Here is a 19,850-nt window from a genome sequence, read left to right on the forward strand (position 1 = left end):
CATGTGCCTCTCCTGATGTGCTACACCCATGTGCCTCTCCTGATGTGCTACACCCATGTGCCTCACCTGATGTGCTACACCCATGTGCCTCTCCTGATGTGCTACACCCATGTGCCTCACCTGATGTGCTACACCCATGTGCCTCTCCTGATGTGCTACACCCATGTGCCTCTCCTGATGTGCTACACCCATGTGCCTCTCCTGATGTGCTACACCCATGTGCCTCTCCTGATGTGCTACACCCATGTGCCTCACCTGATGTGCTACACCCATGTGCCTCTCCTGATGTGCTACACCCATGTGCCTCACCTGATGTGCTACACCCATGTGCCTCTCCTGATGTGCTACACCCATGTGCCTCTCCTGATGTGCTACACCCATGTGCCTCTCCTGATGTGCTACACCCATGTGCCTCTCCTGATGTGCTACACCCATGTGCCTCTCCTGATGTGCTACACCCATGTGCCTCTCCTGATGTGCTACACCCATGTGCCTCTCCTGATGTGCTACACCCATGTGCCTCTCCCGATGTGCTACACCCATGTGCCTCTCCCGATGTGCTACACCCATGTGCCTCTCCCGATGTGCTACACCCATGTGCCTCTCCTGATGTGCTACACCCATGTGCCTCTCCTGATGTGCTACACCCATGTGCCTCTCCTGATGTGCTACACCCCTGTGCCTCGCCTGATGTGCTACACCCATGTGCCTCTCCTGATGTGCTACTACACCCATGTGCCTCTCCTGATGTGCTACACCCATGTGCCTCTCCTGATGTGCTACACCCATGTGCCTCTCCCGATGTGCTACACCCATGTGCCTCTCCCGATGTGCTACACCCATGTGCCTCTCCCGATGTGCTACACCCATGTGCCTCTCCTGATGTGCTACACCCATGTGCCTCTCCTGATGTGCTACACCCATGTGCCTCTCCTGATGTGCTACACCCATGTGCCTCTCCTGATGTGCTACACCCATGTGCCTCTCCTGATGTGCTACACCCATGTGCCTCGCCTGATGTGCTACACCCAAGCGTGCGTGCTGTTCACGGTCGGAAATTAGCGGGGGCTCGGGGCTTTTTGCCCCTAAAAAAATCTGAAATTGCCCTTGGAATTGGCGTGTCCTCGCATCAGTAGTACAATCACCCGGGCACTCCTCCTGTGCCCCCCCACCCCCCCGACAGAGACAGCGTGGCTAAACACAGACAGTAAAACCGAACCACGCTCTTCCCCTCTCTCCTTTTCACACCGTGGCCGCCGGCATTTGTCAATCAATCCAACATGCATGTAGGCTCCAGGTTTCCATGATGGGATACTGATGAATGTGTGCGTGTGCATGTCCATTTCCATATCAACAACACCATCCACATGTACGTCATGAAACAACGAGCAGGAGTTGGTCCGTGATGATAGAGGAAGACGAGAGAAGTTTCTTCCATTTAATTCTGCGTTCTGGCTGCACTGTGTACCCGACAGCGTCAAACTAGAGACGACAACTACACAACACCTCCGGCCATTACTTTCAAAGTAAAACGCTGTGTGAAAACGAGACTGTAAAAAGAGAAAACTTTCAAAATAAAAACCCACCATTGCCCACCAAGCGCTGTTGGTAATCTGAGACATTCAACATTGAGTAGGTATTTCCCAACATTTGATAAAAGAAAATGCCCTGGAATTTATCAAAAATGCACCCGAAACATATTTTACAGGGGCAAAAATAAGTTAATTTCCTACCCTGGTGCTGTTGTCTCGCTATGAAAAACATCAACACTATTAATTTAAAGTTTCTTGATTATACAGAGGTAGGCCTACATAAAATAGATTACCAGGCACCACTCTTCAATTCGGCATAATATATATAATCCATGGAGAGGTTACTCTAAGTGAATAAAATGTCAATTCTGGATGTCAGTCTCCTGTTATCCCCACTGGTTATCTCGCTGTCTTCCTTCGTTAAAAGTGCATGTTTTTTAATGGAGTTTGGTTAAAGATTCGCTAAAGCCGTTTCCATGCACTTATCGCATTTCTTTTTATCAATAGCTTTAAATGTTGTACATCGCCCTTCATGGCATAGTGAAGTACTTTATGATGGCTTCTAGACAATATCAGGCCTCAAAAAGTTGTTTAGAGCCTCTTGGGATTGACAATGACGGCTGCCATTCAATTCTAGTCAGCCTGCCCTGTGTTTGTCCGAGTGAGCACGGGGGGTGGGGCTTAGCGATAGGTCAATTGGCCAGCAGGTGGAATTGGCCAAGTACAAATGGGAGAAAAACAGAAGCAAAAGAAGGCTGTTCTCCTCTGACAAAGCGGCTGAATCTGTTTCTGTGTCGGGTCAAAGAACAGACCTTCTCTTTGAAGCTGCCTTTGATGTCAATTATATTCACTTCTCCACAGTCCCAAGCCTACTTTCCCACAGATAAGACACAGCACATCTTACACAAACCAACCTGGAGTGTGTGGAAATGAACAAGACGAGAACAGGCCTACCTCTTTCACAGGAGCGGCCCAGGTAGCCGGTTCCAGAGCAGTCACACACGTATCGGTTCCAGCCCTCTCGACAGACACCGTTGTTCTGGCAGGGGTTGCTCAGGCACTGTTTGGGGGGCTCCTTGACGCAGGAGGGCTTGACGCCCGCAGCCTTCTGGACCTCGGCCAGGCGGCGGATGTCCTTGCTCTGCCCGTCGATGAACAGGTCGCGGATGCAGCCCACGTAGCCGTAGTTGAGCAGGGCCGTCCACACCTCGGTGGGGAAGACCAGGCCCAGCTTGTTCTCCGGCAGACCCCCCAGGTACAGCTGGTCGTCCAGGTCCAGGATCTCACTCTCCCCGGGGGCCGTGTAGGCCGTGCGCAGGGTGTTGATGGAGATGGTGCCTGGGTGCACGGGAGGGGTGGGAGAGTCAAAACAAATATTATGTTTGTGGCTAATACAGTGCTATAGTGATCAACCGCTTATATGGATGAAAAAGCTTGGTATCATTCCTATACAGATGCTGCCAGTTAAATAATTTGCTTACAGTAATCAGGAGTCCGCTTACTGTAATCATTTTGTCTTTTCATACATGAGAACAATGCAAACATGTTTAAACCTACAGTAATTCTTTCTTTCTTTCTTTCTTTGAGCCAACGAGACAGCTGGAGACCTGGACTAACTTCCTCTATGTATTTTGAAAGTCAATAAAATTCAGTAAATAGTGAAGCTCTCCATTTTATTTAGATATTATTTTTTATGTATCTTTATATGTGCTGTATTCATGTCATAAATATACAAGTACAAATGTCAATTAGATGGTAATCTGTATGACAAAAATAAAGAAAAAGAAAAAAATTTGTAATAGTGATCATCCACGTATAGTGATCAATTTGACCCGTCCCAAAGCGATCACTATAAGGAGGATAAGGTAATTTAGCAGGTGATTTTCCAGATGGGCAGCCTGTAACATGTACTCACGACTGCAGGCGTCAAAAGGCGCTTTGCACAAATACAAACACAGATAGAAGCGCCCATTTAAAGATGATTTGATGAAGAAATTAGCTTAATTAGGGTTATCCGTCAAGACAGGGTCAAGATTTTCTCCATTTAGGATGACAGACGAGGGATGATAAGAGGCATTAATCACAGGACCGCTCGTCTATTAGTAGCCTAATCTAGGCTCCCTAAGAGTATCCTCTCCATTTCCCTCGGATCCCCCATAATCAATCTCCTTTATCTCTGAAGCAGTGGTCATAAAGGAAAAGAGAGGCAAAGAAAAATGGCTGCCCCCCTCTATCATTTCAGCCAACCAAACAAAAAGCCCAGCGTAGCCATCTTTTTGAACTTGATGAACGGACTCGGGGCTGTTTTTTCACCCCGTCTCTCTCCGACACATAAACCTGCAAGGAGAGTTGCTGTGTTTCTCCACCATGATTTATTGCTCTCATTCAGCTTTAATTCTCCATGTGGAGCGCGGTAAACAACAGCGGACATGACTGGACTGTAAAGCTGAGGAGAGGAAGGCCTCGCTGTGGGACTGTCTGGATCTGTTCCTCGCAGTGCAGGACACATTGTGGATCTTTCATTAATGATGGCTGCCTTCACTGCCCACAGCCTCGTCCACTAATCTATAGTGCTGCCTTCACTGCCCACAGCCTCGTCCACTAATCTATAGTGCTGCCTTCACTGCCCACAGCCTCGTCCAGTAATCTATAGTGCTGCCTTCACTGCCCACAGCCTCGTCCACTAATCTATAGTGCTGCCTTCACTGCCCACAGCCTCGTCCAGTAATCTATAGTGCTGCCTTCACTGTTCACAGCCTCATCCAGTAATCTATAGTGCTGCCTTTACTGTTCACAGCCTCGTCCAGTAATCTATAGTGCTGCCTTCACTGCCCACAGCCTCGTCCAGTAATCTACTGTATATTGCTGCCTTCACTGTTCACAGCCTCGTCCAGTAATCTATATACTATAGTGCTGCCTTCACTGCCCACAGTGCTGCCTTCACTGCCCACAGGGCATACCTGTGGCGAGTGGCAGAAAAATAGTAGGTTAAGGATGTTGACAAATACAAGTGCCATACCTACTTTAATCATTTGTATTTTGAGTGGCAGATGCATGACATGGCAGATAAAACAGGTATGACCTCATTGCCTTGGTGTAAAAACAGGTATGACCTCATTGCCTATGTACACGACCTGATTGCCTTGAGGTAAACAACAGGGACCTAATTGCTTGTATGTAGAATAAGGGCACCGATTTTAAGTTACCCAAATGTTCTGTTGGGAAACAAGCTGCATGAATTGACAGCAGGGCTTCCTGGCACATTTCAGAGACACAGTAGACGTTAAATGTGTCTCTTTTATAGCCCCGCCTCCTTTTCTCCTCAATTGTACTTGGCCAATTCCTCCTGCTGTCCTGGTCTTTGCTCCACCCCCTCTGCTGATCTGTGATCTGCTGTAGACAAGTCTCACTGGCCAGACTCCTCTCCCTTCCGTCCGAGGAGTCTGGCGCCACGGAAACAGGCAACAGGGATAAACCCTCCCCTGCTCTGCAGCTGCTCTCCCATTGGAGCGACTGTTTCGGTGGCAGCCGGATGTCCGCTCCTGGCTTATTACAAACTCTGTCATTGGCTCCGACCATGTCAATCTGAGCGGCTTCCGCTCCCTCCTCCCTGTGTGTCGCTGTAAATAGTGCCCTGCCGCCTCAGTGAAAACAACAACGCTAACTAGCTAGCAAGCTAACGCCAGAAACCTACACGCTAGCTCGTTGCTACACGCTGAAAACGGCAAGTTGGATTGTTGAAAACTATTTTCCAAGGGCACTGCCGCTAAGCGCCGCCCATCGCAATCCCACTATGGAGACCTGCGGCGCCAGACTCCTCTCACGGTAGGGAGGGGAGGCTGGCCAGCGAGGCTAGTAGTTGTAGTCTAGCGCATGCTTCCTCCCATACAAGTGCCAGCAGCTTCTTTTCACCTATTCCCCCCAGTTCCCCTCCCCCCTGACCACGCACCCCAACCGACCAGAGGAGGTGCTAGTGCAGCGACCAGGCCTCATACCCTTAGGGGACATTCACACCAAAAGCATTTTTTTCAGTCAGAACGCTATAAAAATCATGTTGAGAGCGCTTCCATTGTGCACAAAACACAGCGCACGGAGCGTTTTTTCTTGCTTCGTTTTATTTCCCCTGCAGTCGCGCGCACTAGAGTTGAGCACACAACGACCACACGGATGGTAGCCAGCTAGTTTTGTCTGTTTGATGTTGTTCACTGTCAACATGAAAGCCAGATTATTGTCAATTCTGGCAGCAGCGGAGGTTGAGGATACCTCGGGAGGAGAAATGGTAGGAGGAGTGGAAAAGACGAGCAGGGCGCTTTTCCTCTATTGTTCAACTTTTTTCAGCTTAAAAACGCCCACAGCGCTCCTTCAAAAACAACAGACGCCACCAGCGCTGAAACGACAGGTGCGTTCATTAAAAGAGGAGCACGTTTAGCGCGTCCTTACATAGAGAATGAATTGCAGAAAGACGCTGGCAGCTCCAAAAACGCTTTTGGTTTGAATGTCCCCTTAATCTGGTTTCCCACCCATGCACAGACACGGCCAATTGTGCCTGTATGGACGCCCAACCAAGCCGGAGGTAAGACAAGGGCTTGAACCTGCGACCCCTCGTGCTCGTAGGCACTAGGCAGGGACTCTACCGCTGCACTATGTGGATGCCCTTTAAATGTTTAAATTACAGCTAGCATTAGCATACATAAATGCATGTATTGCAATATTTGTTATGATAAATACCTATACCTGTATCTGTATGTATTCTATGAAAGTAAAATATCTTTCTTATTTTGCTTTTTTAATCTCTCAAATCTGAAGATAGACAAATTTATCAAACTCTATTTGACTGGTATTAATTTTAGCTGTGTTCTCTCTCAGTGGCCAAGGTGAATTGCTCGAAACAATGATTAACCTGGTGCTAGTAACACGCCCCAGCTCTTTTCCCAGGGTCTTGGCCCCAGGCATCTGTTCCAGCACCTTCCTTCAACCCCCCACTGCCCCCCACCCCGACTGCCCCCCCCCCCCCCACACACACACACACTGCACCCCCCCCCCCCCCACCCACACACACACACACACACACTCTCCAGCCACAGCTGCTGTGACTTCCAAGCTTTGCACACTTGGCAAGGGCCACCCGTCATGCAGCCAGGACAGAACAGCTCCCTCCAGGTTGCAGCTAACGAGCTCACTACATCAAACTCATTAGCGGGGGAAGTTTCCTCAGAATGGAGCAGGTGCCCGGCCAGGAGCCAGTGCCAGTGGTCAGTGTAGTCTGTGATGGAGATACCAGACACTCCAACCATGTGTAAATGTATAGCAGCTAACATGTCACTACATCACAGGCTGTGGCTCCCATCTGATATACCTGCTTTGATAGTCACCGTTCGCCGACAACTGTGCACGTTACAAAAAGTAAAGTCAAGTAACATAAAGTCAAGTCACGTAAATAAAGTAAATCGGCCATTCCCAAGCTGTGGGCCGGGCCCCGCTGGGGGGCCACGAAGGTATTGCAAGTGGGGCCGCCAAATCAATTGTAAAACATTGCAATCTTCGTGGGGAAGAAAAGTAATTAGTATGTACAGTATGAGGATGCATTTCTCCATTGTTGAATGATACCGTTGTTTAATTTGTAATGAATTATTCGTTAATTAGCCTATTGCAGACAGCCCCTCACTTTTACTTTCTGATTTCTGTGTGGCGCTGATGGACAGCTCCTTTCATCGTTAAAATAAAAGGTGCTCTGAGAAGGCGTTATTCTGCCTCTGTACGGTTTACGCTCAGATGTGGGCCGCGGACATTTTTGAGATTTTCAAGTGGGCCATGAGTCGGAGAAGGTTGAGAACCGTTGAAGTCGATATTTGAGGGGAGCCACTTGGCCTGATGGCTTCACTAGATCCCTATGCAGCAGCTATACCGGAGTCTTCTCACAGAAGCCCTTTTACCACATGCGCTTTGTACCGCAAAATGACCGGAACGTGGTGTAATGCCTGCATGTGGGAAAGGCGCCGTGCCGGTATAAGCGCGACCCCGTCGTCCCCGACATTTCACCAGTTTCGATCCAGTCAGAAGAGCGGTATGCTCTTAAGGAGACGCAAGTGGAAACGGGTCCAGTCATTTTCCGCGACAGCGGTCCTTCAATCATGGGCGAAGTGTAGCCTACACACGTTGCTTAATGTTCCAGCGGGCATAATCTAATCATTCGCGCACATTAAAGCAAACTGGCGAAATGATCTTATGATAGCCTAATAAGAGCAGTATGTCAGCTTGCTGATTTCCGAAGGCAAGCCGGACACATCAAACGAAGCCAGTCTGTAAAAAGTGCTTCAACGCGACGCAGGTGAACGGATAAACATCGAACCAGCAACTATTTCTCTCAGACACGGATTCCAACTTCTTCAAAGTGCATCATCTAATCATTCGCGCACATCAAAGCAAACTACTTCCACACATTTCGCTTCATGCATTTGCTTTCTCTACATACATAGGCTACAAGCGTTGGGCAGCTTGCCTTGCAAGCCTCTGCCATTCTCGCTTTGTCTGTCCTGTGTCAGGCTGCTGCAAAGTACGGAGGACTGAGTGAAGTTTTGCCGACCCCCCAAATAAGCTCCCCCCGCCCCCCTCCCCCCGTCCCCCAACATACCGGCTATTTGACGACTAGATTCCCATATGCGCGCGCTAAGGTGTGAAGGGAAATTCAGGGAAAATGTCCGATATTGACTTACAGGTAATTTTCCGGTACGCATGTGGGAAAAGGGCTAGAGTCACAGAGCTTCTCGAATGGCGGAGGATGCTATTACAGTAAGCAAGCCTGTCTAAATGTGATGTAAGTGGAAGACAAGAGAGGCATGTCAGCATCTTTCAAACATGTGCTCAGAGTGCTCGGCTCGCTTGTCACAGGCCTGTGGAAGTGTGTCAACACAGTCAAGCTATGTTAAGTCAGAAGGCACTATACAAGGCCCCACGGGGCCATGCGCCGTCATCAGGCTGGCAACATGAGAAACAGCACAAACAACGACACGTACGCACTGTGTTTGGAACATTATTTATAGCCAAAGGGAGAATGTCTTTGTGAAAGCTAGCAAACATCATGGAGGAGGAGATGGAAACAGAACAAGATGGGGACATGAAGATAACAGCAGTCTGAAGGAGATGAGGGAGGAGCCTGTGATGACAGATAAGAGCCGCAAAGCTGAAAGCAAGATGAAGGACCAGAGCAGGAAATAACATCTACAGCAGTCAGTGCTTCTCCAACTTTTCCATATCAAAGAGTTTAATTTCAAATAACATCTACAGCAGTCAGTGCTTCTCCAACTTTTCCATATCAAAGAGTTTAATTTCAAATAACATCTACAGCAGTCAGTGCTTCTCCAACTTTTCCATATCAAAGAGTTTAATTTAAAATAACATCTACAGCAGTCAGTGCTTCTCCAACTTTTCCATATCAAAGAGTTTAATTTCAAATAACATCTACAGCAGTCAGTGCTTCTCCAACTTTTCCATATCAAAGAGTTTAATTTAAAATAACATCAACAGCAGTCAGTGCTTCTCCAACTTTTCCATATCAAAGAGTTTAATTTCAAATAACATCTACAGCAGTCAGTGCTTCTCCAACTTTTCCATATCAAAGAGTTTAATTTAAAATAACATCTACAGCAGTCAGTGCTTCTCCAACTTTTCCATATCAAAGAGTTTAATTTAAAATAACATCTACAGCAGTCAGTGCTTCTCCAACTTTTTCATATCAAAGAGTCCACATAGCACCATGGACAGACATTTGATGAGATTTTGTCTCTGACTCAAATCAAGTCTGTATAGGTAGAGAGTTACAGTAACATAACTCCATGACTGTATTGTAGGTAGAGTTACAGTAACAGAAGTCCATGCTGTCTGTATTGTAGGTAGAAGAGAGATACAGTAACAGGGAAACTATGATCACAACATTCATCGTCCTACATTCTGTAATTGTGTCAACTTCTTGTAAATGAAATATTGAGTGTGTTGATATATATATATATATATATATATATATATATATATTAATTAATAATATATATATATATATATATATATATGCTGTACTAAGTGAGTACAGCATATATAGCAGAGTTGATTAAAATGACGGTGATACATGGATGACATTGAATAATGATGAGGGTGTAATGATGAAGAAGATCAGAGTCTCTCTGTCCGTATGCCTTGATAGGGTTAACCCTATGACCCAAACATGCTCTTCCATCATCAAACCTGAAGGCAGCGGCCTCAGATCTCCCTCCCACGTTCTGCATCAGCAGCCAGGCTCAGCTTGGCATGATGTCTCCTCCTAACCCCCTATCTTCTCCTAACCCCCCTATCTCTACTCCATGTTACACAGCGGATTACCGCAATCCACTTAGGGCCACACGGCCAAATCTCTCTATGTGATTGGATTCTCCGGCGACTGGGCCATGGGAAGTGGGTTGTGTTGCCTATGTTAGTGTGTGTATATGTGAGTGTGTTTGTGTGTGTGTGTGTGTGTGTGTTTGTGTGCGTGTGTGTGTTCGGGCTGGAGGTTGGGGGTGGGGGGGGGGCAACATACCAATGTCCATGTAATGTCTCTGATGGGTGACCCAAGGCACTCCCAGGCCGAAAGCCCTCACTGACAGTAGAGTGTCTGTGAGCGTCTCTAATGCATTGAGGTTAGAAGATGTTGTCTGAGAGCAACAGTTCATTTCCAGGCTTGCTTCCAGCAGGAGGAGCTGGGTCGACTAAATAGGGCAGAGATCATTATCCCCCATTGTCACAGGGGACTCGGCTACAGAGAATCACGTCTAGCTGCTGTGTTGCACTTGTGTTGAGTGACGTGCTCGGCGGTGTGTATTAATAAAACATCTGACACACAGATGAAAACCCCAGCGCACCATATGTTTTGTGACTCGCCCCCTCGTGGGACTCTGTGCGGACCGGTGAGCTCATTTCTTATTTTTGAAAAATGACTTCAATTCTATCGAATATTAAAAGGTAGAGCAGCACGTGGGTGGGGGGTGAACAGCACCACAGAGGCCAACATGAAAACAGCAGGTTGGCAACAGGAGAGACTTGAGGTTTGTTTCCGGACCGGCACACGAACACTCCGCTGTTTGATAGTGTTTAATATGGTAACAGCGAGCGGGCGGGTTCAGCCTGGCCATCTGTGATAAGGTAACAGAAAAGAGGTATCATGAAGCAATTTGAAAAGATTGCTTGCATATTCTAAAGCTGTCAAGTGCTATTTATACGGTAGTGTCGGTTGCCAAACACATTATAGCTCATTTGTAATGAAAGACATGTTCACGCCTAGTGTAAAATTGTTATTGTTGTGAAGTAAATGGAATAAGCTTAAGCAATTATCATTAGATTTATCAAACTATTTTATATTAATATGGGTTTGTAACATAGACTACATAGACTAATTAGCACGCCACACTCGTAACATACACTATGCCTCAAACACAAACATTTCCTTCAACCTTTCTTAGGATTTTCTTTGTTTCTTTATTTTACAAAGCTGTTCAGCATCTATACTCAGCTTCGACCACAATACTTTGTGTAGCAATAAGAAGAAAATGAATATAGATGTGCCTAAAAACAGGGACATTTATTGTCAACCTTTTCTTTGCACAAACACACTGCTGTAACACAATATTAGATGACATCTGTTCTATTGGACTGGATCATGCAGGAAGCTCATTTGGAAGAAGGGGGCGCCGCTGAGTGAATCGACAGTTTCTGCTAAAGTTACTCATTACAAAGCCCCCAAATGACTGGAATAAGGTGCGGAACATACTCGCATGTGTTCAAGTTTATGGGCCCTAGCTTCGCAAAAGCGGTAATTTAGCGTTTGCACTCGTTTAACGCCGCACGCAATGCAAATTGGGGGCGGGCACAAGCGCATGCCTATGATAATTGTACTGGGCATAGGTGTGCCACATGCCAAAGCAGGCGTTTCAGCGCTAAAATGTGGGGATAGATGGCATTATCCTATCGTCAGCAGCGCGCAATTACTTTGCGCTAAGAGCTTTGAAAAGCATTTCACCTACAGTACTGCTATCCCATAACCCGGAGGGTCGTTGGCACCACAGCCGATCTGTCACAAGCTCTCTCCATCTCTCTCTGTCCTCGGCACGAGTCGTTACGAGACTGTTTTAATTAAGTCCACTGTAAATCCTCCAATCTTTTCTTTTGTCTCCGCCGTTTACCCGCTGCAAACACGTTTCTATTGTCCCAACCCAGTCAACAAAATAACCTGAATTGCATCAAAACACAATGTTTTTAAGAGGTATATATGATGTGATGGTGTCGTTATGAGATAGGGATAATATATACAGTCAATAGGCCTGCCCTACACCTATCCAAATTACGCATGGGGAGAATTACAGCATGCCTCACACAAACTGTACAGGGACTGCGAGACGGGAATCTGGTTTGATTGATGTAACGCACAGGCATTGCCAGGCCACACCTGTGAATAATTCTGGTGGTTAACACCGCCCAAGTCCTGTTTGCGCCGCGCATAAATGATTTGGCATGCCTCTAATCTGCGTTTGTGCCCGTTGTTGTGACGAGTTATGCTTCCCCGTTTTTAATTGCATCACCATCATATTTTGGGGCTGTTTTAACTTAAAATCAGGGAGGTCACATCTACCCACACAATTATATCATTTTTAAACAGTTAAGTTGCTTTATAAATCATTACAATATGCTCCCGTGAGGTGGGGATGCGTTTGGCGGCGGAAGTGCAAAACTCAGGTGTGCAAAGCGCACAAAGCGGATAGCGCCTGTACCAAGATAGAGCCCCAGGTCTCCTTTCTACTCTAGCATGCATGTGTTCAAGTTCATGTCTCCTTTCTACTCTAGCATGTATCCTTTCTACTCTAGCATGCATGTGTTCAAGTTCATGTCTCCTTTCTACTCTAGCATGCATGTGTTCAAGTTCATGTCTCCTTTCTACTCTAGCATGCATGTGTTCTAGCCTTCGACTTGAGGAAAATACATGTCATTAGTGCACAGCTCAGCATCACACTGTGCAGTCACTGTCTCAGTCCTGAGAGAGAGAGAGAGAGAGAGAGAGAGAGAAAGAGAGAGAGAGAGAGAGAGAGAGAGAGAGAGAGAGAGAGAGAGAGAGAGAGAGAGAGAGAGAGAGAGAGAGACCACCTCCTGTTTCCATGGCAACTTAGGCAGGGCAGACAGAGAGAGAGAACAAGTAGAGAGAGCTCCACCAACAAAACTGCTCTGTAGTATGATAGCTGGTGTAGATGTGTATAGATGTGGGAGTTAATAGACACAATCTAATTTGGCAACACAAGATTTCCTGTAGTTTTGGCTGCCATAATTCAATGTTGTTGCTTTATGTTATTTGAGAAGTCACCCATGCTCTTTCGTCCACCGTTATATTGAGCTCAATCCAAGCCACTCAATACCGTATGATGCTGTTATTCAGCCGTCTCAACTGTATAATATGAATCTCTGTTCAATTCTCCAAAAGTTGAACTTGAAAATTCAGGGGGGAACAAAGTATTGTACAACCCTGAAGCGAGAAACATGCTTCAACGTAGCCTCCAGTTTAGGACGTTGTCGGCAGCAGCTAGACATACATCGCCTACTCGTCAGCTTGACGAGGGGTCCCAGGGGAGTCCCCAGCAAAATGAGTCAATTGTGTGATTTCCCTAGGATTTCAATGACTAGAAGTTAGCCTAAGGACAGAATGTAGTGCATATACAGTACTTGGTCATAGCTTTAATTCTCTCCTGTTATCTCCCCATCTTTTTCTCTTGGGGTTGTTGGGGTCAAGGGCCTTGCTCAAGGGCACCTCAGTGGTAATCCGTCGAGACAGACTTTCCACTTGCATCGAAAATCTGTCTGCAAGCTCAGTGAAAAGCTGAATAACAGCGCTCGCAGGGGGGGAAGTGACCGGCACGTGGACGTGACCGGTGTGTAGTCAAAACTTACCATTTTCAGCGTGTAGCAAGTTGCTACTTGCTACTAGCAACGAGCTACAGTTGTTATTGAGAGCTACACGCAGGGAGCGGAAAAGAGATTTTCTTCCGCTGCCGACGGAGCCCCTTGAGTTCCGTTTAGACATTCAGACATGGAAACGAGCCTGCCCCCAGAGGTTTGAGGAAAAATGGATTGTTTTGTTTTGTTTAACCGATGGGTTTCCCAGATCGCCTCAGTGGTGCTAATGAGGTGCAGGTGCAAGTGCTGCCTTTTCACTTCCCCCACCCAGATTTATCCTGCCGGCCCCGGGGATTGAACCGACGACCTTCCCCGGTCACAAGCTCACTTCTCTAACCTTTAGGCCACCACTGCCCCATCTACATTATAGGTTACTTTGGTCATAGCTTTCACTCTCTCCTGTTAACTCCCCATCATCTACAATACAGTACGTCTGTGCTGTTCACGTCAGCCGCGTCGACCTGACTGGTGCGTCACATTTTTGGGGAGCTGCACGCCGCCTACGCTCGCCGGCCACAGTGTACCCCTACAGCGTGCACGGCGGGGGCTCTGATGCCCGAGTATACATTTCGCTTAAGGTACACGAATGGGCTTCCTTGCTGTTTTTAGCAGTGCCTATCCACCTTATTTTTGGCGGCCATTTTTGCCTGATCTGCTGATGGGTCCTTCTTCCGGTGTGATCCTCCCAGCCTTGTTGCTGACAGCTTGACACCCGTCTGGGCGAACGGAGCAAATCACTAATCAGGTCCAGCTTGGCAAAAATCTCATCGATAAATATCCCTTTAAGAGCGCAGTGCATTCATGGGTAATCGCCTGCTGTGGCCAATATTAACCATTTCGAGTAACACTGTTTCCATACGGATCCCCGGCATTAGTTTGTTGTTTATAACGTGGCTATATTCATAACGTTTTCTATCTCGGATACGTTATTTCGAATCGCACATAGGTTACGCCAAACCCCACATAGGTTACGCCTCGAATCCCACATAAGTTACGCTAAAACGCACATACTTTACGCCTCGAATCGCACATAGGTTACGCTAAAACCACCACCGCAAAGCGTGTGGGTTTCAGGACGAAACAGACTCGAGCCACTAACGTCATCTTAAGAGCACAATATTCCTGGAATGCAAGTTTAACTAAACAGTTACATGTCCTCTGCATTCTACATAAAATTATGATATTACGGGTTGTTTTATTTTGTATGTTACATACTTATTGACCAAGTTATGTTCAATTCAGCCAGGGTACAAGAGACTGAGTGTAGGCAGCCATCTTTTCAAATCAAGTAGAATACATTAGGAAATGGCAAGCTGCAGCAATAGTCACGTTAAACCGGACCTTGTACGCACAATTATTTTTTACAGTGGGGCATTCAAAAATAAGGTGGATAGCTCTATTTCAAAAGCCTAACTCGTCACTTCAGGGGGTAATGAAACAGTTAATGTCATTTCCCCCCTCTTAAGAATTGTTTTCTTTTCTTATAAAGATTCACACTTGTTTTTCTTTCTTTGTCATGTGCTGTATGTGAATAGGGTGGGCAAAATAAGCTTTTAGCTTCAGCCCATACCTTTTTTTGGTCAAGATCCATGTAAAATGTGTTATGTCTATTGTTTTGATTATATGAAAAAGAGGTATTGTACATGGTGTTTGGATGACCAAAAATAAAAAATCTGCAAATCAAGAAGGAGCAGAAAACATGGCCGGGGGCTATATCTCATTTCTAGCATGACATTGCGAGGCCTTGGCTCTAAGCGCACACCAACACATTGCTGCTTAGATAAGCAAACCAACAGGGACCTGAGCGGTGCCACACGGGGGCTTGAAGGACACAATGGCACAAGGGGCAAAGCTATCTGGTGGCGAGGCACGACCGAGTGGACCTGTGACAAGTACACAGAAGGTGGCGCTCCATTAGAAGTTAGGGTAACCCTGTTTCAAAAAGCCCATCCAGTGGAGACAAATGTTAAAGGAACACTCTGCCCATTTTCAACCAGCTTTGTATCATTAGAACATCAGTAGTATATCAGAAAACTGTAAACGGTTTTGAAGTCTGTCATTTAATTTGACAGTTATTGAGTGTTAAAGTGTGGACCAGTGACATCACTGGTCCACACTAACTCAAATGAATAACTCAATAACTCAAATCAACTCTCAATAACTGTCAAACTAGATGAATGATGAATAGTTTGACAGTTATTGAGAGTTGATTTGAGTTAATGAGTTATTAATTTGAGTTAGTGTGGACCAGTGATGTCACTGGTCCACACTTTAACACGCAATAACTGTCAAATTAAATGACAGACTTCAAAACCGTTTACAGTTTTCTGATATACTACTGATGTTCTAATGATACAAAGCTGGTTGAAAATGGGCGGAGTGTTCCTTTAACATCATTAAGTTGCACTGGTGATGTAGTATTGGCCTGGACATACAGTAGTAGCCTACTGGCTATCAGTTTCCTGCAGAAATGTTAACTGCTACTCTAGTAGTAATGGATGGTTTTTCTATAGAGACACTGCATGAAATAGGTCACGCCCATCACGGGGGAAATCGCTCCGTTCACTCCCATAGACCAGTGTCATTTTCCTTGAATTAAACATAGCTAAAAGCTGTTGTGTGGTGGGGCTGCGCACACAACAAATGTAAAAAATCGGCAGTTAAAGTTTTTTTGTACTCCTGAGCAAGACAAGGAAGCCATTGAGAATTGGCGAGAAGAAAAATGTGGATCTAGCTGTCAAGGAAGTAAGTTGGAGTGTTCATCTTCCGTATATACAATCTTTTGGTGAGACATGCAACCATGCACGCGATATAGAACGCCAGGATTGGAGTGGTTTCTGAATGATGACGCGCTCCGCAGTGTCTCTAAAGACATAGCTCAACAACAACAATGTTGCACCAAACACACAACACGTGTACAGTAAAGTTGACAAGAGAAAGCAAGTACTCTACCTGATCTGCCATCTCGTTGGAAGTCCACATGGTACCACTCTCCATCATTCACCTTCTTATTGACCGCCTTGGTCTTGGTGGTTCCTGAGCCCATATCGAGCAGCAGGTACAGGTGGCCATCCAGCATCTCGATGGCAAAGAAGTCCACCTTGAGCGTCTGCGGGCTGGCCGAGTCCTTTGGCGGCTGCCTGGGCTTTCCGTGGCTAAAGAGGATCAGGCCGTTGGGCTCTGTGGTGCGGAAGTCAAAGGAGATGGAGCCCGTCTTCTTAGCGTTCCACTTGTTGAGGACGATGAAAGACTCGGGCGTCTCGAACGTGATGGGGTCCAGCGTGGCCACGTTCTCACACTTGAAGGCCACGATGCCGTGGACCTTCATCTTGGCGTCGCCCTGTTTGGCCAGCCTGGACAGCTCCAGCCTCACATCGTTGTTTTTGTACACCACCTGTTGAAGTGAGGGGAGGGAACACAGTCCGTTATACAGCCTACTGCATACAGTAGGACATATCTAAAGACATGTGTCTGACTTGAATTTGTGTTTGCAGTGCATCCTATCCTATCCTATAATAATAAGAATGTGTGTAATAATAAGGTGTGTGTGTGTGTGTGTGTGTGTGTGTGTGCCCGCACGCGTGCTTGTGTGTGTGCATGAGCAGAATTGTGTTCGGCCACAGCTATGCTATTTTACATACGATCAGGTTGAATCTGTCAGGAAGTGTATAGAGGACCCTTGTGGGTGACATAACGGAGCCAGATTTTTTAATTAGGGGCGAACTGAATGGGCAAAAAATGGCTAATTAATTAGTGGCCAAAATGACTCAATACAGGTTCAGCACCATGGAGAACTCCAGTGGAGCAGCACACAGGTGAGCACAGTTTGAGGCCCGACTAAATGGCCAGTCACACAGGGACGGGTGTTCCGCTAGTAACAAGAATTAATGTGCAGTGTCTGTGTGTGTGTGTGTGTGTCTGTGTGTGTGTGTGTGTGTGTGTGTGTGTCTCAGCCTGGCGTGGCTTATAAGCACGGCATGCAGCGGCTCATCCCTGCACCTCTGCGTCAGGAACTGTGTCTAACTGGCACCAAATGTCACTCACACCCCAGCGGACGCCTCCACAACGTAGTGCACCCACTCTCACTGGGTGCAGTGGAAAGCAAATACTTTTGACTTTTGAAAACATTTTGGACTTTTAGCTTTCGTCTCGGCCGAAGGTGGAACGATATCAGTTGAAATCAATGAGGTGTACCTGGTACCATCTCCTGATGTTGTATGTGAAAAGCCAGAGTGATCCAAGTAAACAGCTGTCCTGTTTGCAGGTGTGGGCTAAACATGCTGACCAAGGCCCCTGTTGGAGCCCCTGATTACAAGACAAGCCTGCAGATGATGGATGTGCCTCTCTAAAGCCATTTCAGAACATCTAGATTCATCAAGATGTGCCGCCCCACCAACCACCCACCCACCCACACACACACACACACACACACACACACCAAGGCCAATACTGCAGTCTGCTATGATATGCAAATTTTGAGAGTCGGATCAGAACCCTGATCATCTCACACCGTAACAATCCTCCTGTACTCACTGACCATCTCTATATATGTGTATATACTGTATATATATATATATATATATATATATATATATATATATATATATATATATATATATAAATAATAGGTAAATACACTACTTATTAACCATTGACGAGAAGCATTATTTTATGGTACACTGCAAGTAACGACAACTTAACAATTTGCCCATATTGATCAATCTTTACTTGCTGCCCTTCCTGTCAGTAGTGAACTCAGTGCCAAATTGCACATGAAATTCTGACAGTAATCACAGTCACACTGTAGCTGAGCATATGTATTCCCTTCATGTTTTACAGTAATGCTACAGTTTGTGTGGATGTTTTACAGTAACCCTACACTATGTGTGGATGTTTTACAGTAATGCTACAGTATGTGTGGATGTTTTACAGTAATGCTACAGTATGTGTGGATGTTTTACAGTAATGCTACACTATGTGTGGATGTTTACAGTAATGCTACAGTTTGTGTGGATGTTTTACAGTAATGCTACACTATGTGTGGATGTTTTACAGTAATGCTACACTATGTGTGGATGTTTTACAGTAATGCTACAGTATGTGTGGATGTTTTACAGTAATGCTACACTATGTGTGGATGTTTACAGTAATGCTACAGTATGTGTGGATGTTTTACAGTAATGCTACACTATGTGTGGATGTTTTACAGTAATGCTACACTATGTGTGGATGTTTTACAGTAATGCTACACTATGTGTGGATGTTTTACAGTAATGCTACAGTATGTGTGGATGTTTTACAGTAATGCTACACTATGTGTGGATGTTTTACAGTAATGCTACACTATGTGTGGATGTTTTACAGTAACGCTACACTATGTGTGGATGTTTTACAGTAACCCTACACTATGTGTGGATGTTTTACAGTAATGCTACACTATGTGTGGATGTTTTACAGTAATGCTACACTATGTGTGGATGTTTTACAGTAATGCTACACTATGTGTGGATGTTTTACAGTAATGCTACACTATGTGTGGATGTTTACAGTAATGCTACACTATGTGTGGATGTTTTACAGTAATGCTACACTATGTGTGGATGTTTTACAGTAATGCTACAGTATGTGTGGATGTTTTACAGTAATGCTACACTGTGTGGATGTTTTACAGTAATGCTACAGTATGTGTGGATGTTTTACAGTAATGCTACACTATGTGTGGATGTTTTACAGTAATGCTACACTATGTGTGGATGTTTTACAGTAATGCTACAGTATGTGTGGATGTTTTACAGTAATGCTACACTGTGTGGATGTTTTACAGTAATGCTACAGTATGTGTGGATGTTTTACAGTAATGCTACACTATGTGTGGATGTTTTACAGTAATGCTACAGTATGTGTGGATGTTTTACAGTAATGCTACACTATGTGTGGATGTTTTACAGTAATGCTACACTATGTGTGGATGTTTTACAGTAATGCTACAGTATGTGTGGATGTTTTACAGTAATGCTACACTATGTGTGGATGTTTTACAGTAATGCTACAGTATGTGTGGATGTTTTACAGTAATGCTACAGTATGTGTGGATGTTTTACAGTAATGCTACACTATGTGTGGATGTTTTACAGTAATGCTACACTATGTGTGGATGTTTTACAGTAATGCTACACTATGTGTGGATGTTTTACAGTAATGCTACACTATGTGTGGATGTTTTACAGTAATGCTACACTATGTGTGGATGTTTTACAGTAATGCTACAGTATGTGTGGATGGCACTGCATAGCACACTGTGGGAAATCAAACAAGAGTGCTAATTGGTAGTCTTACACAAATGTGAGACAGCCGTAA

General features: G+C 45.5%; 1 protein-coding gene across 28 annotated transcripts in view; it reads right to left on the bottom strand.

The window, feature by feature from the left end:
* Positions 1–19,850, bottom strand: part of LOC310795973 (neurexin-1a-like) — a gene marked incomplete at both ends in the record, with an annotated part of 449,961 nt that overhangs the window by 260,910 nt on the left and 169,201 nt on the right. For all 28 annotated transcript variants that reach the window (XM_083658106.1, XM_083658105.1, XM_083658103.1 and 25 more), the window contains 2 exons: positions 2,487–2,870; positions 16,446–16,887. In XM_083658106.1, coding sequence (XP_083514232.1) covers positions 2,487–2,870; positions 16,446–16,887 — 826 coding nt within the window. The remainder of the gene's footprint in view (positions 1–2,486; positions 2,871–16,445; positions 16,888–19,850) is intronic.

This window comes from Poromitra crassiceps (genome assembly GCF_964638095.1).
Source record: "Poromitra crassiceps genome assembly, chromosome: 22".
Taxonomy (NCBI): domain Eukaryota; kingdom Metazoa; phylum Chordata; class Actinopteri; order Beryciformes; family Melamphaidae; genus Poromitra; species Poromitra crassiceps.